Source organism: Vipera ursinii (genome assembly GCF_947247035.1).
Source record: "Vipera ursinii genome assembly, chromosome: 2".
NCBI lineage: Eukaryota > Metazoa > Chordata > Lepidosauria > Squamata > Viperidae > Vipera > Vipera ursinii.
In genome coordinates, this window is record NC_139513.1 from 587,689 (window position 1) to 611,906 (window position 24,218).

Sequence of the window (24,218 nt, forward strand, 5' to 3'; positions counted from 1 at the left end):
TCGGCCGCCCCCCCCCCAAAAAAAGGGAGGGAACCATCCCAGTCCTCGGTCAGCTAAGTTCTTAAGGTCTAGCGCCGCACGAAATCTTTCTGAAGCCAGGAGAGCTTGGCGAGGGGGTGGGGTAGGGCCTCCGTGGTCCCTCAGCCACAAGACAACCCCCCCCACCCACAAAGAGGAATGGGGTGGGGGTGGGTTGCTTCCGAGAGGAGTGAGCACGGGGTCCTGGGTGAGAAAGATGACCCGAGGGGGCCTGGTTAAAACAGGGACCCAAAGTTCATCTGAATCAAAGAGTTGCAGCATTTAGAGTGGGGGGGGGGGAGCTAGATGACCTGCTTTCCCCCCCCCCCCAGCAAAGGTCAAGAATAGTACCAACCACAGAGTTTCTCACTCGCTGCTCCACGGATTCCCTAAAAATCCCCATCGTCGCTCTCCTGTTGGTCTCCCATCCGGGGACCGAGGCTGCTATTTCACCCCATATAGACCACGGCTACAGCGAGGGGTGCGTGGCGCCCCCCCTGCAAGAGGGTCACACGTAGGGGGCTAGTCCTTCCTGCTAGACTTCCGAGCAGGGCCCGGAAGCCCAGGATTCGCACCCGGAACCCGAAGGAAACGGCAAACGAGGCCACCTTCTGGGCCGAGGATGATGGGCGCGGGTGGAGCCGAGAGGGTAAGACAAGACGAACCTCCCTCCCAACACCCAGGGCAGGGCGGCTCCCATCATCCACAGCCGGGCAGCCCGTGGATCAGGACGGAAGAGGCTTGTGGGAAGCTGGAAGGCCCGGCGTCCAAACTCGAACCTCGGATCCCTCCCCCCTACTCGAGGACACACACACACACACACACCCCGGACACCCCGGCCCCCTCCACCCCCCAAGAGTCGGGCTTGCTTCGCTGACCCCAGGAACGGCCCCTCCCCGCCCGAAAAAAGAGGAACTCCACAGACCGAGATTGCGCAAGGCTTTAGGGCATCGTCTCTTCGGTTCCAGGAAAACATCTGTAAAAAGGCGGAAAACAAACCCCGACAACCCCCCCGTCGCCCCTCCTCCCCTCCCCACTGGAGGGGAGGGGCGGGGAGAGCAGGAATCCCCCCCCCGCGGAAGGGGGAACCGGAAAAAAAGCGAGGGCCCCTCTGCCCCTCCCCCACCAGCCCCGGACGGCGGAGGCGTCTTCTCGAAGAGGAAGAGGGGTGCCCCCCCCACAACAGCCCCCCCATTGCTGTCCATCAGGTCTCAGGGACCCCCCCCCCGTTATTTCTGCTCCTTGGTGGGGGCGTAGTACAGCTCCAGCGGCCTGCTCAGCTTCCAGTACTTCTCGTTCACCAGCTCCAGCGTCGCAGACCCGTTCAGCGTCTGAGCCGGGGAAGGATCCCAGGGGAGGGGGAGGACAAAGGGGAGGGGGGGTCAGTTGGGGGGGGTCTCCTGCCCCTCGGCCCGAACCCTCTCCCGCACACCCCGGGGGGGGGGAAAGCCTTCCCTAGAAGAGAGCGCGTGCTCTCGCTAAGGGGAAAGGAAGAGATCGCTCGGGCAAGTGAGCCCAGCAGCGCGGAGCCGACAGCCGAGGCAGCCTATCCCAGGATGGGCCGGTGGGTGGGATCCGAAGCCCCCAGACTCGTCACCGGGGGGGGGACACACACACACACACCCCGCAACTCTTCCTGGCCGCCTCCTCCCGTCCGGCCCCGCCCCTCCCTCACCGTGAAGGCCCCTCCCGCCGTGGTGATGTAGATGGTGTACTGCTTCTCGCTCACGTCGTCCAGGGCGGGGGGCTCGGGGCCCGGGCCGGGGGCCTCCTCCTCCAGGGCGATGCGCAGGGCCAGGTATTTGGAGAGGTGGTCCACCGTGGCGTTGGCCGTGGTCTTGACGTACCTGACGGCCCACCGGGGGGGGGAGGGGAGGGGAGAAGGAGGTGAGGAAAGCAAGAGACCCCCCCCCAGGTTTTCTCACTCCTGCCACCTCCCCAGGTGGGATCCACCCAGAGGAAGACCCCCCAAAGACCCCCTGCCCCCCCTCCCCACCAGACCCCGTAAACGGCCCCGATCCTCCGGAAACAGAAGCGGGAGGGTGGGGGACAGACTTCCCCGGACCCCGTCCGAAGAGCCCTCGGGGAGGTGGGGGGGGCTCACCTGGTCTGGGAGTAGCCCCCCTTCTCCACCAGCAGCGGGTGGGGCCGGAAGACCAGCTCGATCTCGCTGGTGCCGGCCTCGGTGCCAAGTTCGGGGCTGCCCCGCCCTCCCTCGTGAGAAGTCTCGGGCTCGGCGCAGGACTCGTCGGAGGCCCTGGAGCGCTTGCAGCTGGGCCCGGCTTCCGGCTGGCTGCGCGCCGAGGCGTTGCTGAGGTGGGAGCGGCTGTCGCAGTTGTCCTCCGCCCCACTGAAGGTGTTGTTGTCCGACTCCTGGGGGTGCTTGCGGACCCGTTGGCCCCTGGCGGAGGAGAGAGGCTGGACTAGAGGACCTCCCAGGTCCCCTCCTTGGAGGGAAAGGCCGCGGAGCGGGGTGGGTGGGTGACCCACGGCGAGGAGGGCCAGGCGTCTTTTCCCTCTTTCCCCCTGCTCTACTCGAGGGGGAACAAGACCCAGATGACAGGCGCTCCCCTGCCTCCAGTGGGGGTTGGACTAGAGGACCTCTAGGGTCACCTCCTTGGAGGGAAAATGCTGCCATTGCAGATCCGTCCGGCAGGGGAGGGGATTTTTTGCACCCAACAGGTGACACACACACCCCCCCCCCCGAAAAAAAAGGGAATCTTTTTGGGGTACCCACAGAAGTGGGCTGAGCGGCAAAAAAAAAAAAAAACAGACGCTGAATTGAGTCCCCCCCACCGACCCACACCTCCAGAAGCCTCCATTTTACAGGTCAGTCCTCAACTTAACGACCAAAATTCAACCCCGGGAGAAATTGGCTCCGGAGAGCAGGTGGTCTTCGAACTCGGCCCTTCTATGACTTTTGGACTTCAACTCCCAGAATTCCTCAGCCAGGCACACTGACTGAGGAATTCTGGGAGTTGAAGTCCACCGGGGGGGTGTCTTCGAACTCAGCCCTTCTATGACTTGTGGACTTCAACTCCCAGAATGCCTCAGCCAGGCACACTGAGTTTCGTGCCGTTCAACAACTTGTCACTGGCAATCTATTAAGTGAGCCAAACGGCCGTTAAGCGAATGCGGCTTGCTCCCACTCCCACTGCCCCCGTTGACTTTGCTCGTCAGAAGGTCACAAAAGGGGAATCACACCACACGCACACACACCCTGGGATGCTGCGACCGTCATAAGTATGAACCAAATGTAAACCCGCGCGGCCCGGGGAAGTGTAAGAACGGTCGTTAGTGTGAAACACGGTCAAGGGTTTCTTTTTCAGTGCGGTTTCTAACCTCGGTCATTAAACAAGCCGTTGTCAGTCAAGGACTTCCTGTCTGTCTATATCAGGGGTCTTCAAACTCGGCCCTTCTATGACTTGTGGACTTCAACTCCCAGAATTCCTCAGCCAGGCACACTGACTGAGGAATTCTGGGAGTTGAAGTCCACCAGTGGGGGTCTTCAAACTCGCCCCTTCTATGACTTGTGGACTTCAACTCCCAGAATTCCTCAGCCAGGCACACTGACTGAGGAATTCTGGGAGTTGAAATCCACCAGCAGGTGGTCTTCCAACTAGGCCCTTTTATGACTTGTGGACTTCAACTCCCAGAATTCCTCAGCCAGGCTCACTGACTGAGGAATTCTGGGAGTTGAAGTCCACCAGCGGGGGTCTTCAAACTCGGCCCTTCTATGACTTGTGGACTTCAACTCCCAGAATGCCTCAGCCAGGCACACTGACTGAGGAATTCTGGGAGTTGAAGTCCACCGGGGGGGTGTGTCTTAGAACTCGGCCCTTTTATGACTTGTGGGACTTCAACTCCTAAGGCGTGCCTGGCTGAGGCATTCTGGGAGTTGAAGTCCATGAGTCACAAAAGGGCCGAGTTCCGAGACCCCTGACCCCCAATGTAGTTTTTCGGGGGGGAGGGGGAGGCAGAAGAGGCCCGGGGCAGCCCTATAGGGAGGGGCGGTGAGGCTGGGGTCTCTCCCACCGCCCCCTCCCGCCCCCTCCCCCTCCTACCGGTTCATGGCCTGCATCTTGAGCCCCTCCTCCATGCTGCTGCGCAGGGCCTGCTGGTTGTGGAGCCGGTTCAGCTTGGCCAGCACCCGGTCCTGGTGGGCCTCGTACTCGTCCCGGCTGGGGTAGATCTTGGAGATCAGGGCGTCGAAGTTGGGGTCCGGCCGGAGAGAGCGCTTGGAGACCAGCTTCTTCCGGCAGGTGGGGCACTCCTTGTTCCTGGGGGGGGGGGGAAGGTTTAGGTTAGGTTTAGGTTTATTCGATTTCTATACCGCCCTTCTCCCGAGGGACTCAGGGCGGTTAACAGGGCATATATAAATAAATAACAGTACAAAAATTAAAAAGAGATTAAACCAATGCCCAATTAAAATACAATAACAATAAAATAATAAAAAACCGGTTAAAAAGACCCTCCCCATCAGGCCAGACCAGCTAGTTCAAAGAAGTGGGTCTTCAGACCGCGCCGGAAGGAGCAGAGGTCCGGTGCCATCCGGAGCTCAACCGGCAGTTGGTTCCATAACGCCGGGGCACCCACAGAGAAGGCCCTCCCCCTGGGGGCCACCAGCCGGCATTCCCTGACCGGAGGCACCCTGAGGAGGCCCTCTCTGTGGGCACGCACAGGGCGGAGGGGAGTCGACGCCGGCAGCAGGTGGTCCTCGAGGTATCGCGGACCCATGCCATGTAGGGACTTAAAGATCATAACCAAAACCTTGAACCTCACCCGGAAGACAACTGGCAACCAATGCAGCTCACGGAGCAAAGGTGTAACATGGGAGTACCGGGAAACTCCCAAGACAACTCTCGCGGCCGCATTCTGTACCAGTTGGAGCCTCCGAGTGGTCTTCAAGGGAAGCCCCATGTAGAGAGCATTGCAGTAGTCCAGGCGAGAGGTCACGAGCGCATGAGTGACCGTACACAGGGCATCCCGGTCCAGATAGGGCCGCAACTGGCGCACCAGGCGAACCTGGGCGAAAGCCCCCCTAGTCACGGCCACTATATGGTCTTCCAAAGTGAGTCGTGAATCTAGGAGGACTCCCAAGTTGCGAGCCCTATCCACGGGGGGGGGGGTAAAGACTCACCCCCCATAAGAAGAGATGGGATATTTTGAATGTCCCGGGATGCCGGAAGGAGGAGGAGGAGCTTGGGTTCGGCCCCGCTGGAAGACACCCCCCCCGCGGCCCCCCCTTACTCCTCGGGAGGCGAGAGACACCCCCTCCCGGCCCCCCTACCCGCTGCGCAGGGCGGTGACGATGCAGTCGGAGCAGAAGCGGTGCAGGCACTCCTTGGTGGTCATGGTGTGCTTGAGCATGTCCAGGCAGATGGGGCACATCAGCTCGCTGTGCAGGCTGCGGGGGGACACGGCGATCTCCGTCCCGTCCATGATGGCCTCCTGCCGGGGAGACGGGGCACGAATGGTGTGTGTGGGGTCCCACTCGGCTGCGCTACTGCAAGCCGCCTCTCTGCGGGGCGGCCCTTGGCTGCTACCAGTTGCCGGCAAGGCACCGGTCCTGCCAGGTTTTCCTCCCGGGAGCTGGATAGTCTGGGGGTGCCACGTCAGTCAAGAGACCAGAGCTGGGAGACGCCCCCCCACATACGCCCACCTGCAGAGGAGGATGCTGGGGGGGGGCTGTACTACTGTAAGCCGCTCTTTATGGGGCGGCCCTTGGCTGCTACCAGTTGCCTGCAAGGCGCCGGTCCTGCACAAATTTTCCTCCCGGGGGCTGGACAGTCTGGGGGTGCCACGTCAGGGCTGGGAAATGCCCCCCCACTTATGTGCCAACCTTTGGAGGAGGATGCTGGGGGGGCTGTACTACTGTAAGCCGCTCTTTATGGGGCGGCCCTTGGCTGCTACCAGGCACCGGTCCTGCCCAGGTTTTCCTCCCGGGGGCTGGACAGTCTGGGGGTGCCATGTCAGGGCTGGGAGATGCCCCCCCACTTATGTGCCAACCTTTGGAGGAGGGTGGGGGGCATCCTGGGGGGGGCCCTGAGGGTGTTCCCAATTTTTAATGGAGGGGAATCGACCCGTTTGCGTGCCCCCCCTTAAGACTCCCTCTTCCGGAAAGGGGCTCCAGTGGAAGTGCCCTGGAGGGGGGGGTCTCCCGTGGCTTGGCCCTCCTTGTGCCACTTTGGGCCTCCCCCCTCCCCCCCGTCCCTCACCTGGGGGGTCCGGTGAAGCTCGTAGAGGCTGAGCTCCCAGGTCTTGCTGGCGGTCTGTGCGTTGGCTGGGGCGGCCATGGCAGCCTTTGGGGGGGGGCCAAGAGGGAACGGGGGGGGCCGAGCGGAGAGGGAAACCCCCTGGGCGCCTGTTCACACGTCTGTGCCCGTGCACGCGCGTGTGCGCGGCTCCGGAGACGAACCCTGCAAAGGACAGAAAGGAAGGCTCAGAGTAGCTCAGCGGCCAAGGAGCGGCCCCGAGGAGCCCCCCCCAATCCCAGAAGGCGAGACCTGGAAGGGACCAGCGAGGCCATCTAGTCGAGCCCCGCCAGGGGCTGCCTCGGGTTTTAAAACAGGGGTGGGAAGAGGGGAATCTGGGCTTTGCAGCCCAGCAGGATCCCCGGCCGCTAAGGCCAGATGCCGTCACGGCCCATCAGCCGTGGAGGATGATGGGTCCAGTTCCTCCGGCGTCGGAACTCCAGGGACGGCCGAGCGGCGGCCGCCACCCCATCGGCCACTGCTGGCGGAGCGGAGGAACGGGGGAGCCACCGGCTCTCTCGCCTGCCCCCCGACTCCAGAGGGGACCTCGAGTCAGGCCTGCCGCCCCCCGCCCCCCCCCCGAAGGACGAGGCCTCTTTCCCCGGGAGCGGAGGGGGTGTCAAACGGGCCGGGGTCCCGACTGCGACCCCGACGGCAAAACCGAATCGAGGGGAAACGCCGAATATTTGGGGTGGGGGGTGTCAAACGGCTACCCCCTCCCCTCCCCTCCCCGGAGTTTTCTCTGCCTCCGGTTCCCCCGTTCTCCAACTCCGGCTTTCTCGGGGCCGGGATGTCCCCGCTCGCTGCACGCGAGGCCGGGCCACACTCTGTGCACGCCCAGAGGACCCCTCTCCGTCCCCGCCGGGCGCCCCTGCTGGCCCCCCCGGCGAGCCTCTCTCCCGCCGGGAGCTGGCGGCCGAGCTGCCCTCTGCACACGCTCGGGAGCCGCCGCCCTCTGCACATGCTCGCCGTCCCCGCCGCTCCGCCCGAGCGCTAACAAAAGAGGCTCCGTCGCGGAAAGGGGAGGGGGCGCTCCCCCCGGCCCGGCTGGGCTCCCCCCCCGACGCCGCCTTCGGGGGGGTCCCCAGCGCCCCCCCCTCCAAGTGGCGCCCCCCACCTCCTTTCCGGCGGGAGGGACCGGGCCGCCCGCTCTTCCGTCCTCCGCCTCCCGCTCCGTCTTTCCCTGCCGGGGAGGGCGGGAGAGGGTGGGAACCCTGCGAGAGCGTCACTTCCCCTCCCCGCCCCGTGACGTCACGAAAGGGGGTGTCCCCCCCCACACCCGTCGCTCCGCCCCCCCACCCCGGACAGCTGCTTCGCGGGGCGCCCATCCGCAGCTGCGGAGACCCCCCCTCCCCTCTCTGCGCCAGGGGCGTCCCGGGTGGGGGTCAACCAAGTCCCGCCCTTCGGGGGGGCTCTCCCGGACGGAGGGGGGGCGAGGGTCCCACGCGGGCGGGGTGCAGAGGGCGTTGTCCCTGGGGGGGGGTCCTCTGGAAGTGGGAGCGGGCCCGCATTCTTCACCCCCCCCATTAAGGGGCACCTTCTGCCCACTGGCTCAGGGGGTTAGGACGCTGAGCTTGTCGATCAGAAGGTCGGCAGTTTGGCAGGTCGAATCCCGAGTGCCGCGTAGCAGAGTGAATGCCTGTTACTCGTCCCAGCTCCTGCCAACCTAGCAGTTCGAAAGCACGTAAAAACGCAAGTAGAAAAATAGGGACCGCTACGTTGGGGGAAGGTAACAGCGTTCCGTGCGCCTTTTGCGTCTAGTCATGCCGGCCACGTGACCACGGAGACGTCCTCGGACAAGCGCTGGCTCTTCGGCTTTGAAACGGAGATGAGCACCGGCCCCTAGAGTCGGAAATGACTAGCATGCATGTGCGGGGGAACCTTTACCTTTACCTTTACCTCTGCCCACTGCTTTTATGGGGCGGGGTCTCCCTCCCGGGAATCAGGAGCGTCTCCCCAAAAGAAAGAAACGCCCCCCCGGGGTGGGTTTCTCGGTCTCCGACGTGTGTGTTTGGGGGGGTAGAAGACCCCGGCCCACCTCAGCCCTTCCGAGGCTTGCAGTGGGCTTCCTTGACCTTATTCCTCCACCCCCCTTTTTGGAGGGGTATTTGCCCCAAAGAAGGGGGAAAGTGGGGTGTTTTTTCCCCAACAATTTAATCCAGGAGTCTTCCAACTCGGCCCTCATATGACTTGCAGGCCTGCCTGGCTGAGGAATTCTGGGAGTCGAAGTCCCCAAGTCATGAAAGGGCCAAGTTGGAAGACCCCGCCCCCCAACTTGTGGACTTCGACTCCCAGAATTCCTCAGCCAGCGTGTCTGGCTGAGGAATTCTGGGAGTCGAAGTCCCCAAGTCATGAAAGGGCCAACTTGGAAGACACCCCCCCCCTTGTGGACTTCGACTCCCAGAATTCCTCAGCCAGCGTGTCTGGCTGAGGAATTCTGGGAGTCGAAGTCCTGCGCGTCATACAAGGGCCAAGGTTGAAAAGAGCCCCGATTTAAGCTGAGCGGAGGAAGACACAAGTGGGTGCAGAAGCCTCGGCTGCTCAGTTTTTATTGGGGAAAGGCTGGCCGATCTCGAACTCGGAGCAGGGGACGGGGGACCGCCAGGCGATCCCAGGCTGTGCATTGAGGGCGAGATTCTTCCGGGCTCCTTGCCAAGCGCGGCCGATCCAGCAGTAGGGGCTGAGTCCCTGGGACTTTGGCTTCCTTCGGGGGAGGGGGGCACGGGAGACCCTCCCTGGCCGTCTTCAGAACGAGTGCGAAGGATGCTGAGAAGAAGAAACCCCTGGAGCCAAACCCCCCAGACTCCCCCCTCCAAAATTGTGACCAGGGTCCCAAAAGGGGCAGCCGGAATGGACGGGACCCTCTGCCATGATGGGAGTGAGGGGGGCCCTCCCCCCCCAGCCTCCGGGCTCCCACACCTCTCTCTGGTCTGGTCCATGGAAGAAGAGGCTGCCAAGGAACGGAGCCAGGAAGGGCCAGGGGGGGTTGACCCCAGGGCCAGATGTGGCTCTGATGCTGAGCCAGCCTCTGGGTCTGGGGGGGGAGAGGGAGGAAGGGGGGGCTGGACAGGAGGCAGGGAAGGGGGGACTGGCCTGGGCCTCCAGAAGTGCCCACCTCCCTCCCTCTCGTGGGGGGGCTTCCCTGCCTTTGAGAGGAGATTAGGAGGGGCGTGGAAAGACCGACCCTCCTTGGAGGAATTAAAGGCCAGCTTCACACACACACCCCAGTGAATGAGGTGGGGGGGGAGGCGGGGCAAAGAGACCAGTTGGGTCCAAAGCCTCCAAGTTTTGTTCTCCTCTGCGGGTGGGAGGGGGGGGCTGCGGAGAGAGGCCTGGACCCTGAAAGGGCCGGGGACCACCCACGCACAGCCCGCCCACTCTGGCACAAGAAAGGGGCCTGGGGGGGGTGTCGGGTGGGCCCCGGGCTGAATGAGGCTCAGGGGTGGGTGCCGCTCTCTGCAGCCCCCCCTCCCACTCAACCTCCCCTCCTCTCCCATCGGGAGCCAAAGGGTCCCGTGAAATGCCGCCCCCCCCCGTGCTTAAGGAGGGGGCAGAAACCAAAGAGATGGGAAGCCCCTCCCCCTTTTTACACGGGGGGGCTAGATCAGATGGAGCCAGATTTTTTTGTGAGGGGGGGGTTTACATCCCAGCTATTCAGGGAGAGAACTGAGGCGACGGCCCATTTTACAGACCAGGACGATGAGGCCTAAACTTCATGGGTGACCAGCCCTCCCCCAACCTTTCTCTGCTTGCGAGGGGGGGGGCACCAGGTTGGAGAAGTGGAATTAGGAGGAGTGACCATCCTGCGGTAATAATAATAATAATAATAATAAATAATAGTAATAATAATAATAATAATAATAATAATAATAATAATAATAATAATTGACTCCAAGGAGCGGCATGACAAAGTAGCAACAATGGTGCATTGGAAGATCTGCAAGAAATATCATTTGCCTGCAAGCAAGAACTGGTGGGATCATAAAACAGAGAAAGTCACAGGAAATGATAAAGTTAAACTGCTCTGGGACTTCGGAATTCAAACAGACAAGCACCTGCACAACACAACACCCCGGACTTAACAATTGTCGATAAGAAAGACAAAAAAGTCTGGATAGTGGATGTGGCCGTGCCTGGAGACAGCAGAATAGACGAGAAAGAACTGGAGAAGATAACAAAATACAAAGACTTACAAATAGAAATAGAAAGACTGTGGCAAAGGCAAGTAAGGGTAGTAGAACCAATAGTAATAAGCGCCTCGGGTGCAATCCCAAAACAACTGGATCACCACTGGAACACCATCATCGGCATTGACAAATTCCCCATCAGTCAATTGCAAAAGGCGGCCTTGCTAGGAACAGCTTCCATCCTGCGATGAGATCTGTGATACCATCCAACATCCACATCTGCCTATCCCAGGTCCTTGGCAAGGACTCGATGGGTAGACAAAAAGGCCAAATCCAGTCTGAACATCTGGCTGATTGCGATGTTCAATAGTAGTAGTAGTCGTAGTCGTCGTAGAGACGTTGCCTGCGCCCAGCGCTGAGGCGGCACCTCAAACCCGCTTTGCGCAATCTCTCTCCTTCGTTCCTTCTTTCTCTCCTTCCGAAAACAGGCCCAAAGCCGAGGGGAAAAAAATTCGGTGCCCCTTTGCTTCCAAGGGCAGGCAGATCCTCCGAAGAGCCCAAGGCCCTCTCTGGGCCGCTGACCGCCAACCCCGGCTCTTGATGTCCAGACTCAACTCTCGGTGGAGAGACAAGAATTGCGTTTGGACAATCACAAGCCGAGAGCCGAGAGGCGCCCGTTGGCGTCCGCAAAGCTGGCAGAACCTCCCCGAACCTCCCCGGGGGAGGGGAACAGGGCGTTGTGCCAGCCGGATGCCCGCCCCGAGGCCCATGCTCTTCCGTCCTTTGCCCTGGCCAGTTTCCCTCGTTCCCCGGACAGAACGTAGAACGACAGTGTTGAAAGGGACCTCGGAGGTCATCTAGTCCAACCCCCCCTTACTCAGGCAGGGAACCCTATCCCATTCCAGACAAGTCTTTTCTTGAAAACCTCCAGCGATGGGCCACCCACACCACGTCTAGTGGCAAGCGGTTCCACTGGTTGATTGCTGATTAATTGTTCTCACTGTCAGGAAATTTTTTCCTTAGCGCCCTTGGTTAGTTTCCATCCGTTGCTTCTTGTCTTGGCCTCGTGGGGGGGGGGGGGGGCTGTGGAGAACAGGCTGACCCTTCCTTCTCTGGGGCAGCCCCTGAGATATTGGGGGACTGCTGTCACGCCCCCCCTTCCTCCTTTTCTCTAGATAGAGCCATTTTCCCTTCGAAAACCGCTTCTCCCCAGGGAAGTTCTTCCCCAAAATCTGCCATTGCGCGCCTCCTGTTCTGCCCCTGGGTGAACGTGGGCAGCCACGTGTCCTCCAGCGTCTTAGCAACTTTTCCGAAGTTAGTGGTGGGGGCCGCAATGGGTGAAGCTCGGCTGCTTTTTTTTTTTTTTTTGTGGCCTACGTGGAAAGGTTTTTCTCCTCCGGCCGAGGACGTTTTTCCCCCAAACCGGAAAGGACGCTAATTAAGCAACAGATTATAATTAAGCAACAGATTAAATGTGTCGTGTGGATGCGGGCCCTGTGCAGTTTTTTTTCCCCCAGAGCAGGTGAAGGAGAAGGGCAGGTTGTCTTAGCTCACTCCTCTAAACCCCCCCTCCTTTTGGGGGTGGCACGGGCCCCCCAAAATGCCACCCTTTTGGAGACGGAGGAGACGAGCTCGGACGGAGGACTCCAGCGCCCAATAAATCAATTTCCTTCCTCTTGCAAGCTGCCTCCAGCCTCCCCCCCCCTGCACCCATCTGCCTCTGGGGGGGGAAGAGGGGCTGCCGGGACACCCAAGCAGAAGGAGCAGCCCCCCCCACCCCACAGAAAACGCTCTGGCTTTTTTCCTTCCGTGTTGTCCTCATGATACGGAAAGAAGCGGAAAAACGGAAGGCCTCAGCCCTCGTCCCCCAGATGCCCAGAGCATGTCAAGAATTTTTTTTCTTTTTACAAACGTGAATAATGTTAGCAGGAAAAAAAACAACAACCCCTACATTTGTCTTCTGTCCGTCTGTCTGTCTCCCACGAGGATTTGTTTACTTGCTTATGTTTGGGTTTTTTTCTAAACTGGCTTTTAAGTGATGCAGGTTTTTGATTTTCTCTGCTAACCGCCCAGTGTGGTTTGGCTGTCCAAAGGGAGGGGTTCTTTGGTCCCTGAAACGGGGGACTGGCCAAATGACCTTCCTCTTTTGAACCCCGCTGGGTCAGATGTCTGTGTGTGTGTGTGTGTGTGTGTGTGTGTGTGTGTGTGTCCTGAGTCTCTTTAGGTGGCCTCTGTCCCCCCCCCCCAGGGCCGGCAAAGCAGGGGGTCACTCTGGGTCTCTCAGGCCACTTGGGCCCCCCCCCCTCCCAAGGGCTGGGCAGCTGCCGGGCAGACCGCAGTGGGGAGGGCAGTTCTGCCGGCTGCTGTGGGGAAAGGTCACCACCCAGAAGGGTAACCACAGAGAGGGCCTCCTCAGGGTGCCTCCGGTCAAGGAATGTCGCCTGGTGGCCCCCAGGGGGAGGGCCTTCTCTGTGGGTGCTCCGGCGTTATGGAACCAACTGCCAGTTGAGCTCCGGACGGCATCGGACCTCCGATCCTTCCGCTGCGGGTTGAAGACCCATTTATTTGAATTAGCGGGTCTGGCCTGATGGGGGTATATGGGTTTTTATAGGTTTTTATTATTTTATCATTCTTGTATTTTAATTGGGCATTGGTTTAATTTTCTTTTAATTTTTGTATTGTTATTTATATATGCCCTGTGAACCGCCCTGAGTCCGTCAGGGAGAAGGGCGGTATAGAAATCTCAATAAATTAAATTAAATTAAATTAAATTAAACCTGCTCCCCAGAGAGCCAGGTGACCACCTGCCCCCCCCCTCCCTCCCTCCCGGGACTGGCAAAGGGCTTCACCCCGCTAGGCCGGTGCCCCTCAGCCGTGGCCCCTGGGCATCCAGACATCCGGCCAGTTTAAGGCTGGAGGGGGCGGAAGCAGCCTGGGGGGGGGCAGGACTTGACCCAATCCCCCCCTCCTCACCCCCTGGAGCCCCGTTGGGGTGCAAAGCTCTGCTTGGGCCAATCGTGCGCTGCAAAGGGGGCTGGGAGGACCCCCTCCTCTGATCCGGGGTGTGGGGGGGGCTGGGACCCCCAGGCCGCACATCGCCCTACATTGGCTGCTCCATCCAGGCCCTCCCGCAGAGTCCCCGGCCCGGCCCGGACAAACCCCCCCCCTGAAAAGAAGCCGCGGCGGGCCGAGTGACGCCTCCCTCCCGGATGCCCTCCGGTCCTGCCGCCGCGCTTCCGGCCGGCTCCCCGCCTGCCCAGGGCGGCCAAGGCGACTCGGAAGGGCCGCCCAGAAAGCGGCAGGCAGAAACCCGCCTGATACCCGAAGCTGCGTTCAGACGACGCGCCTGCCCTCAACCCGGGTTAGCTCCGCGCGAGCCAACTCTGGAGTAAACCGCGTGCAGCAGGGCTGGCCTCCCGCCGCATGCCGGCCAGAAGTAAGCAGCAAGCCTCGGGGCATTTTATGAGCCGGCGGGTAAACCAGGTTTAAAGGCAGCTTTAGGCGGATGCGCACCTGGCATCTTTTTTTTTTCTTTTTTCTTCTCACGCTGCCCCCCCCCCCCTCCCGGGCTGGCTGTGTGGACCCAGGAGGGGGAGTTAGGGACAGGCAAGGGGAGAGGGGCTGTCCCTTTCCCCGGCCCGTGGGATCCCACTGGGGCTGGACTACAGTTCCCGCGATCTAGCGTATGGGAACTGTAGTCCCATGCAGAGTCTTCTCGTAGCCGAGAGCGAGAAGGCGGCGGCGGCGTCTCTCCGGCTGCTGCTGGGGAACCAGGGAACGTGGGGATTAGCCGCCCCCCTCCCCCTCCCCGGGTCACGGGTTCCTGCATCCAGCTGACCCCCCCACCCAGGGTTTTCCCACCACACCTGAACCGGGTGGTCTCTTGGCGCCCTCCGCCCCAGTCTGGCTCGCCTGAGCCCAGCTGCTTATGGGCAGGACCAAGGTCGGGCATGCCGTGTGAACGTACCTGATGCAGGTTTCCTCCTCTTCTCGCTTGGGGGAGGGGGTCAGCTACCCTTGTGGCTGGGGGGGGGAGGGTCAGAGGGCTTTGATCCACTGGGTTTGAAAGCCGGGTCCCGTCACAAGGGGGGGGGTCGGACAACTTTTTTTTTTCAAAATCCCCCAGTCGCGGGGGTCCCTTCCGTGACTTCAGCTCCCCCCCTTCCTCGGCTCTGCCCTCAAAGTCCCTTGCGGGGGGGGAGGGGGCTTCTCTTGGAAGCAGGGAGGGTCCGTTCAGCCTCCGAGAAATGGCGGGACATTCCAGACGCCCCTTCCCGAAACGGGGCGACTGAAGCCGGAGCGAGGATCGCCGGGAGGGTCTGTTTCCCCGGCCTCGGAAGAAGGACGCCCCCAACCCCAGCGGAGGCAGGGCGCTCTTTCTCCGGACCGCAAGACCCGGGAGAGCGAATCCCGACGAGTCGGGAATAGGAGCCGGACGAGAGAGAGCCCAGGGCCAACCGCCAGCGGGCAAAAAGGCTGGCCTGAGCTCGCTCTACGCAGAGCCTCCACCTTTAAAGGCAGTATATCCCGGAACGCGAAACACTCGCCAGGCGTCCCTGTTGAATTGGGAGGCGACGCAGACCGCCTGCAACTCCCTCGGAGGAACGGAACCCCCCCCCCCAAAAAAAAATAACAGCAGCGGTGGGGAAGCCCCCTCGACTTCAGCCCGGGCGTGTGTGTGTGTGTGTGTGTGTCCCTCACTCTCCCCCCCCCGCCCCCGGTCCCCCTCCTCCCTTTCTGCGTCCCCCCCCCCAAGACGGGCACCCCGGTGGCGCCCGCGAAGGCTTTCACTGACCTGGGTGGCCAAGCGGGTCGTGCGAACGCAGCCGCGGAGCTCGGGGCGGCCAGGGCGAGGCGGGCTCCGGCTCTGGGACGCTCAGCCCGCTCGCTCGGCCTCCTCCATCCCCGCGGGCCGGCTCAGGTGCCCCCCCACCCTCGTGCCGGGCGAGGTGGCGGCCCAAGGCCGTCCTTGCGGGGTCGTGGGAGTCGAAGGCGGCCGCCCGCCGGCCCGGCGCCTCCTTCCCGCCTCTCTCTCCGGCAGCCTTCGCCTTCCCGGCCTCCCCCGGAGTCGCGCACCCCGCTTTCCGCCCCTGGCGCCCGGGCGCTTTTCTCCCCCTTCCCCGGCCCCGTTAATCCCTCGGGCCATCCCAGAGGAGGCTGGGTCCCGCCCCTCGGCCCCCTCCCCAAAGGCGGGTGGGAAGTGGGGAAAGAAACGGAGAAAGTTACTCTCGCGGGCCCCCCCAGCCTCCCCCGCCTTTAGGGATGCAGAGAGGGAGAGAAAGGATTTGGGGGGTGCCCCCTGCCCAATTTTCACCCGGCGCTGCTTCCTCTGCCTGGGGGGGGTGTGTGTCTGGCCGTCAGGAAAGTCGCCCCTTTTCTCCGCCCGCCTTGCGGGTGGGGGGGTGGGAGAATCCCCCCCGCCTCCCCCTGGCCCGCCTGTCTTCTCGGGGGGCCTGGGCAGCTGTGCCCACAATAGGCCGGGGAGGAGGGGGAGGAGGGGAGGGGAGGCGAGCGGCTGAATAGGGGAGAGGCCGCCTTCCCTCCCCGCTCAGGAGGAGGAGGAGGAGGAGGAGGAGGAGGAGGAGGAGGAGGAGGGGGGGGCCCGGAGCCACCCAGGGAGACGGGGTCGCCCGTTGCCCTGGAGATGGGAAGCGGTGCCAAGGAAGGCCCCTGGGTGGGGGGGGCGAAGGGCGCCCGAGGACCCCCTCCCCTGGGGATGGGGAGCACCCAGCCCGGGCCCCGGTGTGTTTTGGGTGGGTGGGGGGGGAAGGCGGGCCGGGGCTGGCCTCCACCTTTTATGCCCCCTTCGGTTGCCCCGGGTGACGGGGCGCTGAATGGGCGGTATGGGGAGCCGGCGGCTTCAAACGGGGGGCAGAGAATAGAGACCCCGGGCTAATCCCTCCCGCCTCCCCCGCCTCCTCGCCCCCTTCATTCATCCCGGCCAGAAAGAAAGACTGCCAGGCCTTCCTGCGTGTGCGTGTGTGCGTGTGCGTGTGTGTGTGTGTGTGTGTGTGTGTAGGGGGAACTTGGGGGTGCAGGTCCCAACACACAGGGAGACCCAACTGGCATTCTGGCGAGAGAGGGAGGGAGGGAGGGAGGGAGGGAGGGGGGAACAGCGCCGCCCCCCCCCAAAAGTCCACTTCCAGTGAGGTGACAAAACCAGGATAGGCTCTCCTTAAACAGCCCCCCCCCGCGCGCTTTTCAGACCCCCTGCCCTTGGTGAGACTGGGGTCCTCCTCTACCTTTTCCAGCTCCGTTTCCGCAGCTATTCCGGTCATTTTAAAGAATTCCTGGCCGTTCCAGCAGAACCATGTTTTTTTGGGGGCGGGAGGGGGGCAGAACCCCCAGGACGTCGTCGCTCTGCAAAAATAAAAATAAAAATGTTTGGACCGGGACGCCCATGAGCCGCGGGGAGATCAGTGACCGCCGGGGATGATGGGGACGGCTTGCCCCCTCCCCCCACTTAGAGACCCCCGGGCAGGGGAAGGAGGAGAGTGAGATTTCAATCAAAAGGGTCCTTTTGCCCGGTGGGGGGGCGGCAGGGGGTAAAATTCCTCCTCCCCTACCCTCCCCCGCTACAGATGTTACAAACTTGACTCGAGCAGAGGGGGGGGGGTCAGGCGTCCTGCTGGCCTCCCTCGAGCAACTGGGGTGGGGGGAGAGGGGGTCCCCAGCAGATTTAGAGAAAGGAGGATCCGGGTTCCCCCCCCCCGGGATCTGATCCTGGCAAGAGAAGGGGGTCTCCCTCCCCCAGCCTGCCCCCCTTTGAGCAAGAGGCAGCTCCCCACGTGGCGTTCCTGGTCCCAGGGTGGCTGCTGGGGGGGGAGGCTAAAGACCCCTGGGGCATTACTGCCCTCCTACCCATCCTCCAGACTGCTCAGCCTTATGGGTTCTCAAGCCTTCCAGCAGGAGATTGGCACGTGAGCCTGGGGTCCCGTGACCCTTTCTGCTTCCGGAGGCAACTGGGGGCCCGGGGCCACAGCTGGCCTCAGGGGTCCGGCCTCGAGGCCCCGGAAGACCCTTCCCCACTGCCAGGCCAGAGCCTGTGTGCTCCCAGGGAAGAACACACCACACACACACACACACACACACACCCCGGCCTTAGTGCTGGTGGTTGGCACTAACTCCCCTTGGCAATTGCTGGCAGACGGACTCCAGGGTAATGAAAACGAAAGAGAAAGGTTTTTCTCCCCGAGCTGTAACCATATGAAACACTACCTACCGTAGGGGGGCAACACCCAAGTGCAATATCAGGGGCAGCGCAAGGGGGACTAGGATCTGAAGGCTGTGTGTGTGTGTGTGTGTGTGTGTGTGTGTGTAATGTATGTTTTTACTTCTGCTTTTTACTTCTGTGTAGTGTGCACTGTGGACAGCACTTAATTTTGTTGTGAGTTACACGATGACAATAAAGATATTCCATTCCATTTCATTCATATTCTATTCTATTCTGTTCTGTTCTGTTCTATTCCATTTTCTATTCTATATTCTATTCTATAATCTGTTCTATATTCTATTCTATTCTATATTCTATTTTATTCTATATTCTATATATACTGTTCTACTCTATTCCATTCCATTCCATTCCATTTTCTATTCTATTCTATTCTATTCTATTCTATTCTATTCTATTCTATTCTATTCTATTCTATTCTATTCTATTATTCCATTTTCTATTCTATATTCTATTCTATTCTATATTCTGTTCTATATTCTATTCTATTCTATTCTATTCTATTCTATTCTATTCTATTCTATTCTATTCTATTCTATTCTATTATTCCATTTTCTATTCTATATTCTATTCTATTCTATATTCTGTTCTATATTCTATTCTATTCTATTCTATTCTATTCTATTCTATTCTATTCTATTCTATTCTATTCTATTTGATTCCATTTTCTATTCGATTCTACATTCTATATTCTATTTACTGCTAAGCTTGTAAAGCCGCCCTGAGTCTTCGGAGAAGGGCGGGATATAAATGGAATTAAAATAAAAAATAAAATAAATATTCCATACTGTATTCTATTCTTAGTAACAGTTGCTATCCCTTCAACCAAACGGAGTGGAGGGTCTCCCTTTCCTAAGGGTCTGAGCTGGGGCAGGCCTGACACCCCCTCCTTCTCCCCTTCAGGCAGGGCTGGGGGGGCACAGCTGCCTCGCACACCCCAAGATCCTCCCTCCCCCAGGTTAAGGAAGTGGGTGAGGCCAGGGTTATGGGTCTGGTCCCACGACACGGGGCCCAGCCCACTGTGCCTCGCAGATCCACAGGCCTGCCCTGTGGAAGCCCATCCCTGCCGGTGGTCCCCATCGGCTGGGCACCATGGGAGCTGGAGTCCGGCAGAGGAAGGCTGTTCGGGCTCCGGAAGCTTTGTTTTGCACAACCCACAAAAGCCCCTGGTGGAAATGGGTTAGCCTATTGTGGGAAGTTGTGTGTTGTGTTCTGGCTCCACTGGGGACGGGGGGGGGGCAGTTAGGGTTTGTCGACCTGTGTGAGCTGACAAGACGGCTGGGGAGCATTTCCCCCCCCCGGCTGATGGCTTCTGCTTCATCTGTCAGGCTCGGGTTGGGGGGGTCCCGTTGAAGGGACCAGAGAGGCTGCCCCCCCTTAATCTTTGGAAGAGTCCCGAATGGCCTGAAGGGGCCTGTGAGCCCCCAGCTAATCCCCTACACCCCCAACTGTCCCTCCATGCAGACCCCAGTAATCCTTTCGGCAAACACCGGTTAGTGCGCCTGCATCCCCGGCCCGGCTCTGGGTAATCCCTGGGAGGAGAGGAGGGGGGTGTCTCGCTGACCCCCAACTTGCAGATGGCACTAGCCCCCTCCCCCCTGCCAGCCTTTGGGGGAAAGGACCGCCATTCGGACCGCAAGAGGCCCAGGGAGCCATGGAGGGGAAGGGGGCTGGCTCTTTGGGGTGCGTATTCCCCAACATGGCAAGGGCGCCCACAGGGGCCTCCGACGATGGGCTGGTCAGTCGCCCCCCCAAGCCAGAAAGGGGGAGGAGGCGGTGCAGCAAAGCCCCTAATGTGTGTGCGTGAAATCAGGAACTGCCAGTGGATCCTCTGGGCAGGGGGGGGGATGAGCCCCCAGTAGAAGCAACCCTCCCAGGGTAGAGCCCAGAGGGGGACCCCCGGAGAGGGGACCCATTTTTCCCAGGATCCAGGGGTGCCTCCCAGACCCCCCACTCCCCACAAAGGCCAAATTGCAGAGCCTGGGCCGAGAAGGCTGCCTCACCCCTCCCCTAGGCCTGGCTTCGGTACCGGCCCTCCCCACACATACCTGCCCTCCAACAGACCAGCTAGCCGTGCCCCCCGCGCCCCCCAAACCCACAGCTGATTGTGGAAATGTGACCGTTCCCATCGCCGGAGGCTTTTAGGAAGAGACCGGTCAGCCACTTGTCCAGAACGGTCTAGGATATCCTGCTTGAACAGGGTGGTGGTGGACTAGATGACCTCAAAACTCCCTTCCAACTCCGGCGTTCCGTTATTCTGGTCACAAGGCCGTCCGTGTGTGTGTGTGGGGGGGGTAGCTTCCTCCAGCGAATGTTTTTGAGCTGGATCAAGAAGGGGCGATTGTGAGCAACGTTAAAAGAGGGGTGGATGGGTGGGGCAGGGGGTGTCCCTCCACCCATCCCTGTGGGACCCTCCCAGAGCCCGGAAAGGCTTTTGGCAGACGACACCCGCCCCTCCCCCCGGTCAACAGGGGTGGGGGAGGGGCGTTTGCACCGGCACTAGACCTGGGTCGGCCTGCCCCACTGCGAACGCCCCCGTCCCGAGACCCCCTTGGGGAAAAGCGGCTTTTCAGCCCTGCTCCCAGTTGCAGCGCCCCCTCGTGACGCCCACCGCCCTCTGCAAACCGCTCCCCGCGGGTGGCCTTCTTCAGCTTTAGCCTTTAACCAGAGTGGAAAAGCAGCTTTATTTAATTACAATTCATTGCTCGATCGTATAAAACTCCTCCTCGCGATCAGCGGCCTGGAACAGCCGTTGTGCCCCTCCGCTGGGGGAGGGTGAGCCTTGGTGGGAAAAGGCCCCTCCCTCCCACGCAGGTCCAGGGTTCCCCCCCATCTCTATCTCTCTTCCCACCCCCCCACCCCCCGGCATCAAGTTCCGGGTCCGTGGAGTGCAGCTTCTACTGAACGGCACCCAAAATCCAAAATCCTTCCTGGAAGTGTGTTCGTGGCGGTTTCCCCCAGTAGGGGGCGGCGGCGGCTCACATGAAGAGGCCCCCTGGTGGAGGAAGAGGAGGTTGTTAGAGCAGGGAAGATTAATAATGCTGGAGTGACCCCACCCCCCCTCCTACCTGTCACTTCCAGGCTGGCCCCGGTGATATACCGGCTCTCGTCCGAAGCGAGGAAGGCGCAGACGTCGGCAACATCTGGGGAAGGGGGGGGAAGGACAGACGGAAAGGGAGGGGGAGGGGTCAGAGCGAGCCCCAGAAGGGAGATCCAAGCAGGAAAAACTCACCAGCTGGAAAAGGGGCTTTTTTTTGTGTCCTCGCGGGCTCCGTCACGGTGCTAGGCCCCTTCTCCCACCCCACCCCCAGGGCCAACTCTCCCCCTAGCCCCCTTTTCGTGGGGGATGGGCATCCGAGGCCATCTCCCCAAGATGAGACGGGGTGGGTGGGGGGTGAGCGGGCGAGAAACACTCTGCAGACGAGCAGAGGCACTCTTTTCCCCTCCAGCGGGGCGGAGGCCTCACCTTCCGGCTCCCCCAGGCGTCCCAAGGGCACCATGGCAACGAACTGGGGAAGGAAGAGAAAGGAAATCAGTCCCTCCCCCTCCTGCACCCCCCCGACGTGTCTCCCCCCTTCGCCCCCCCAACCGGTTTCTGCGGGAGAGGCCGACCTTATCCAGGACTTTGCGGGGGACCTTGTCCGTCATGGGGGTCCGGATGAATCCCGGCAGAACCGTGTTGCAGCGGATCCCGTGCCTGGGCAGAGAAAATGGGGAGGGGGAGAAAGGGGGAGGGGAGGGACCACTAGGCTGCAGCAGCTTCTCTCAAGCCCCTCCCCCAACTTCACCCAACCCCCCGGCCCTCCTCCTCTCTCCCACCAATGCCCTACAGCCCTTTGACGACTTGCGGACTCCAACTCCCAGAATTCCTCAGCCAGGCACGCTAGCCGAGGAATTCTGGGAGTTGAAGTCCACAAGTCATCAAAGGGACCCCTGGCGAACAGCTCACACAGAAGCTCGCTTACTGACCAGTCACCGAGCTGCAGCGGCACTGAAAAAGGCGACTTGTCACCGTGTTTCATGCTTAATGACCGCTGCAGCCTCCCCGGGGTCACGTGACACATGGTCCGGATGCTAGGCGACTGACTCGTAGTTAGGACGGTCGGAATGTCCCGGAGTCGCGCGTTTCCCCTTTTTGCGACCAAGGGGGAAGCCAGGTTGCCTTCAACGACCGTGCTAGTAATTCAGCAACCGACAGTGATTCGCTAAATGACCACGGCGAGGAAGGGCACAGAACGGGGCAAAATCCGCTTAATAAGTTCCCCCCCTTAGGAAATTTTGAGCTCAGCTGCGGCCGTAACATGAGGATCTCCCTGCGCGTAAAGATCCAAGGCTCGCGGCTGATGGGCTTCGGGCTCATAACTGCCACGCAAGAGGTAAGGAGACAATGGGGGGAGGGGGTCCGTCTCGGAGGGCCCGATCCCTCCCACCCCCCCCCCCCAAGAAGGAGGCTCACCTGGCCAGCTCCTTGGCTGCGGTCTTGGCCATGCCCTCCAAACCCGCCTTGGAAGCCACGTAGTTCGCCTGGCCCAGATTCCCCACCTGGCCGCAGCGGAGAGAGGGACGGTGGGGAGGGGGTCGCCCTGCAGAGGGGAGGGGGCCGGCGGCCCAGCATCCTTCCCCTTCAGCCCCGCAAGGGGGGGGCGTGGGGAGGGACGGCCCACGCACCTTCCCCACCACGCTGCCCAGGTGGATGATGGAGCCCTCGCCGGCCCCGCTCTGCACCAGCGCCCGGGCCACGGCCTGCGTCACCAGGAAGGCGCCCTGCGTGTGTGCGTGCGGGGAGGGGGGGATAGAAAGATAGAGAGATGAAGAGAGAGAGAGAGAGAGAGGGGGAGATGGAAAGAGACAGAGATAGAGATTGAGAGATAAAGAAACAGAAAGATAAAGATAGGGATAAAGATAGATATAGACAGAGAGAGAGAGAGATGGAGAGAGAGAAATTTAAAGGATGAAGAGAGAGAGATAGATGGAGAGATAAAGAGAGAGATAGAGAGAAACAGAGGGAGAGATATAGTGAGAGATGGAGAGATAGAGAGAGGGAGGGAGAGATAAAGAGAGAGAAAGAGACAGACATAAGGAGAGATAGAGATAAGGAATGATAGAGAGATAATGACAGATAGATAAAAGAGAGACGAGAGGAGAGATGGAGAGACAGAGATAAAGAGAGACAAAGGAAGAGATATAGTGAGAGATGAAGAGATATAAAGAGAGAGACGGAGGGAGAGATAAAGAGATAAGAGAGATAGAGAAAGAGACAGGGAGAGATAAAGAATGATAGAGAGATAATGACAGATAGATAAAAGAGAGATGGACAGAGATAAAGAGAGCGTGAAAGAGAGATAAAGAGAGGGAGAGATAAAGGGAAAGAGACGGAGAGATAGAGATAAAGAATGATAGAGAGACGATGACAGATAGATAAAAGAGAGACGGACAGAGATAAAGAGAGAGAGTGAGAGATGGAAAGATAGAGATAAAGAGAGACAGAGTAAGAGATATAGCGAGAGATGAAGAGATATAAAGAGACAGACGGAGGGAGAGATAAAGAGAGAGCGTGAAAGAGAGAGAAAGAGAGGGAGAGATAAAGGAAAAGAGACAGACGGAGGGAGAGATAAAGAATGACAGAGAGATGATGACAGATAAAAGAGAGAGATGGAGAGAGAGAAAGAGAGTCAGAGGGGCAACAACCTCATGAGGTCTAGCGCCCCCCGAGGCCTGCCCAGCCTCAGAGGGGGCCCCCTTCCCCCACCCACGGGGAGGGGAGGGGAGGGGAGGGGGCGGGGCACCTTCAGGTTGACCCTCAGGACTTCCTCGAAGGCGGCCTCGCTCAGCCGCAGCAGGAACTCGTCGCGCGTGATCCCCGCGCAGTTCACGCAGACCGTGGGCGGACGGGAGAAGCGCGCCTGCGCGGCAGGGAGGGAGGGAGGGGCGGAGTTGAGGAGGAGGAGCCACCCCGGGCCCCGCCCCTTTTCCCTTCCCCCTCCCCCCCCAATCCACGCACGCGCACCTGCATCCCCCTCAGCAGCTCCTCCACGCTCCGGGCGCAGCCCACGTCCACCCGGGCGGCCTGGTGCTCCCCCGCCGGCAGCGCCCGCAGCGTCTCCCCCGCCCCGGCCTCGTCCACGTCCGCCGCCGCCACCCAGGCGCCTTCCCGGGCCAGACGGAGGCTCACCGCCCGCCCGATGCCGCTGCCGGCCCCTGAGGGGGAGGAGACACGTCAGGCCCCGCCCACTGCCGGCCCCGCCCACCCCCCCGCACACACCCCCGACCCCCGCACCGGTGACCAGCGCCAGCACCCCGCGGAGCCTCAGCTGCGCCGCCATGGCCGGAAGCGCCTTCCCGGAAGCGGAGGGCGCTCTAGGCGGCGCTCTCGCTGGCCGCGGTCCTCCGGAGGGGGCCGAGGGCGCGCAGGCGCAGAGGGAGGCCGCTTCTCCCGCCCAGATTTCTCCCTCTGCCCCTCCCCCCCTCCGCCCTTTGCTGCGGAGGTGCCCGCTTTCTCGGGGGGGGGAGGGGAGGGGGAAGAGGAAAGGAGGGGAAGCACAGCTGGCACAGCTGCTGCTGCCTGGGCACCTGGGGCAGGCCCACACA

At 60.8% G+C, this 24,218-nt stretch overlaps 2 protein-coding genes across 4 annotated transcripts; both read right to left on the reverse strand.

Moving 5' to 3' along the window:
* Positions 1–1,169: 1,169 nt before the first annotated feature.
* On the reverse strand, positions 1,170–7,461 carry RING1 (ring finger protein 1). Its single transcript, XM_083352173.1, has 7 exons — positions 7,390–7,461; positions 6,237–6,437; positions 5,309–5,469; positions 4,083–4,298; positions 2,123–2,419; positions 1,694–1,865; positions 1,170–1,349 (listed from the first exon to the last, which is right to left on the reverse strand). The coding sequence occupies exons 2-7, from the start codon at positions 6,312–6,314 to the stop codon at positions 1,248–1,250; spliced, it is 1,026 nt and encodes a 341-aa protein (XP_083208299.1). The 5' UTR covers positions 6,315–6,437; positions 7,390–7,461; the 3' UTR covers positions 1,170–1,247.
* A 13,022-nt stretch (positions 7,462–20,483) lies between these two features.
* Positions 20,484–23,967, reverse strand: HSD17B8 (hydroxysteroid 17-beta dehydrogenase 8). Of its 3 annotated transcripts, XM_083351188.1 has the most exons (9): positions 23,908–23,967; positions 23,638–23,828; positions 23,417–23,533; positions 22,299–22,394; positions 22,087–22,172; positions 21,243–21,327; positions 21,097–21,139; positions 20,699–20,773; positions 20,484–20,625 (listed from the first exon to the last, which is right to left on the reverse strand). In XM_083351188.1, exons 1-9 carry the CDS (start codon positions 23,951–23,953, stop codon positions 20,609–20,611), a joined length of 756 nt encoding a protein of 251 aa, XP_083207314.1. In that variant the 5' UTR covers positions 23,954–23,967; the 3' UTR covers positions 20,484–20,608. The 3 variants fall into 3 exon arrangements, with proteins under 3 accessions (XP_083207314.1, XP_083207316.1, XP_083207315.1); XM_083351190.1 differs by lacking the exon at positions 23,417–23,533; XM_083351189.1 differs by lacking the exon at positions 22,299–22,394.
* Positions 23,968–24,218: the final 251 nt, after the last annotated feature.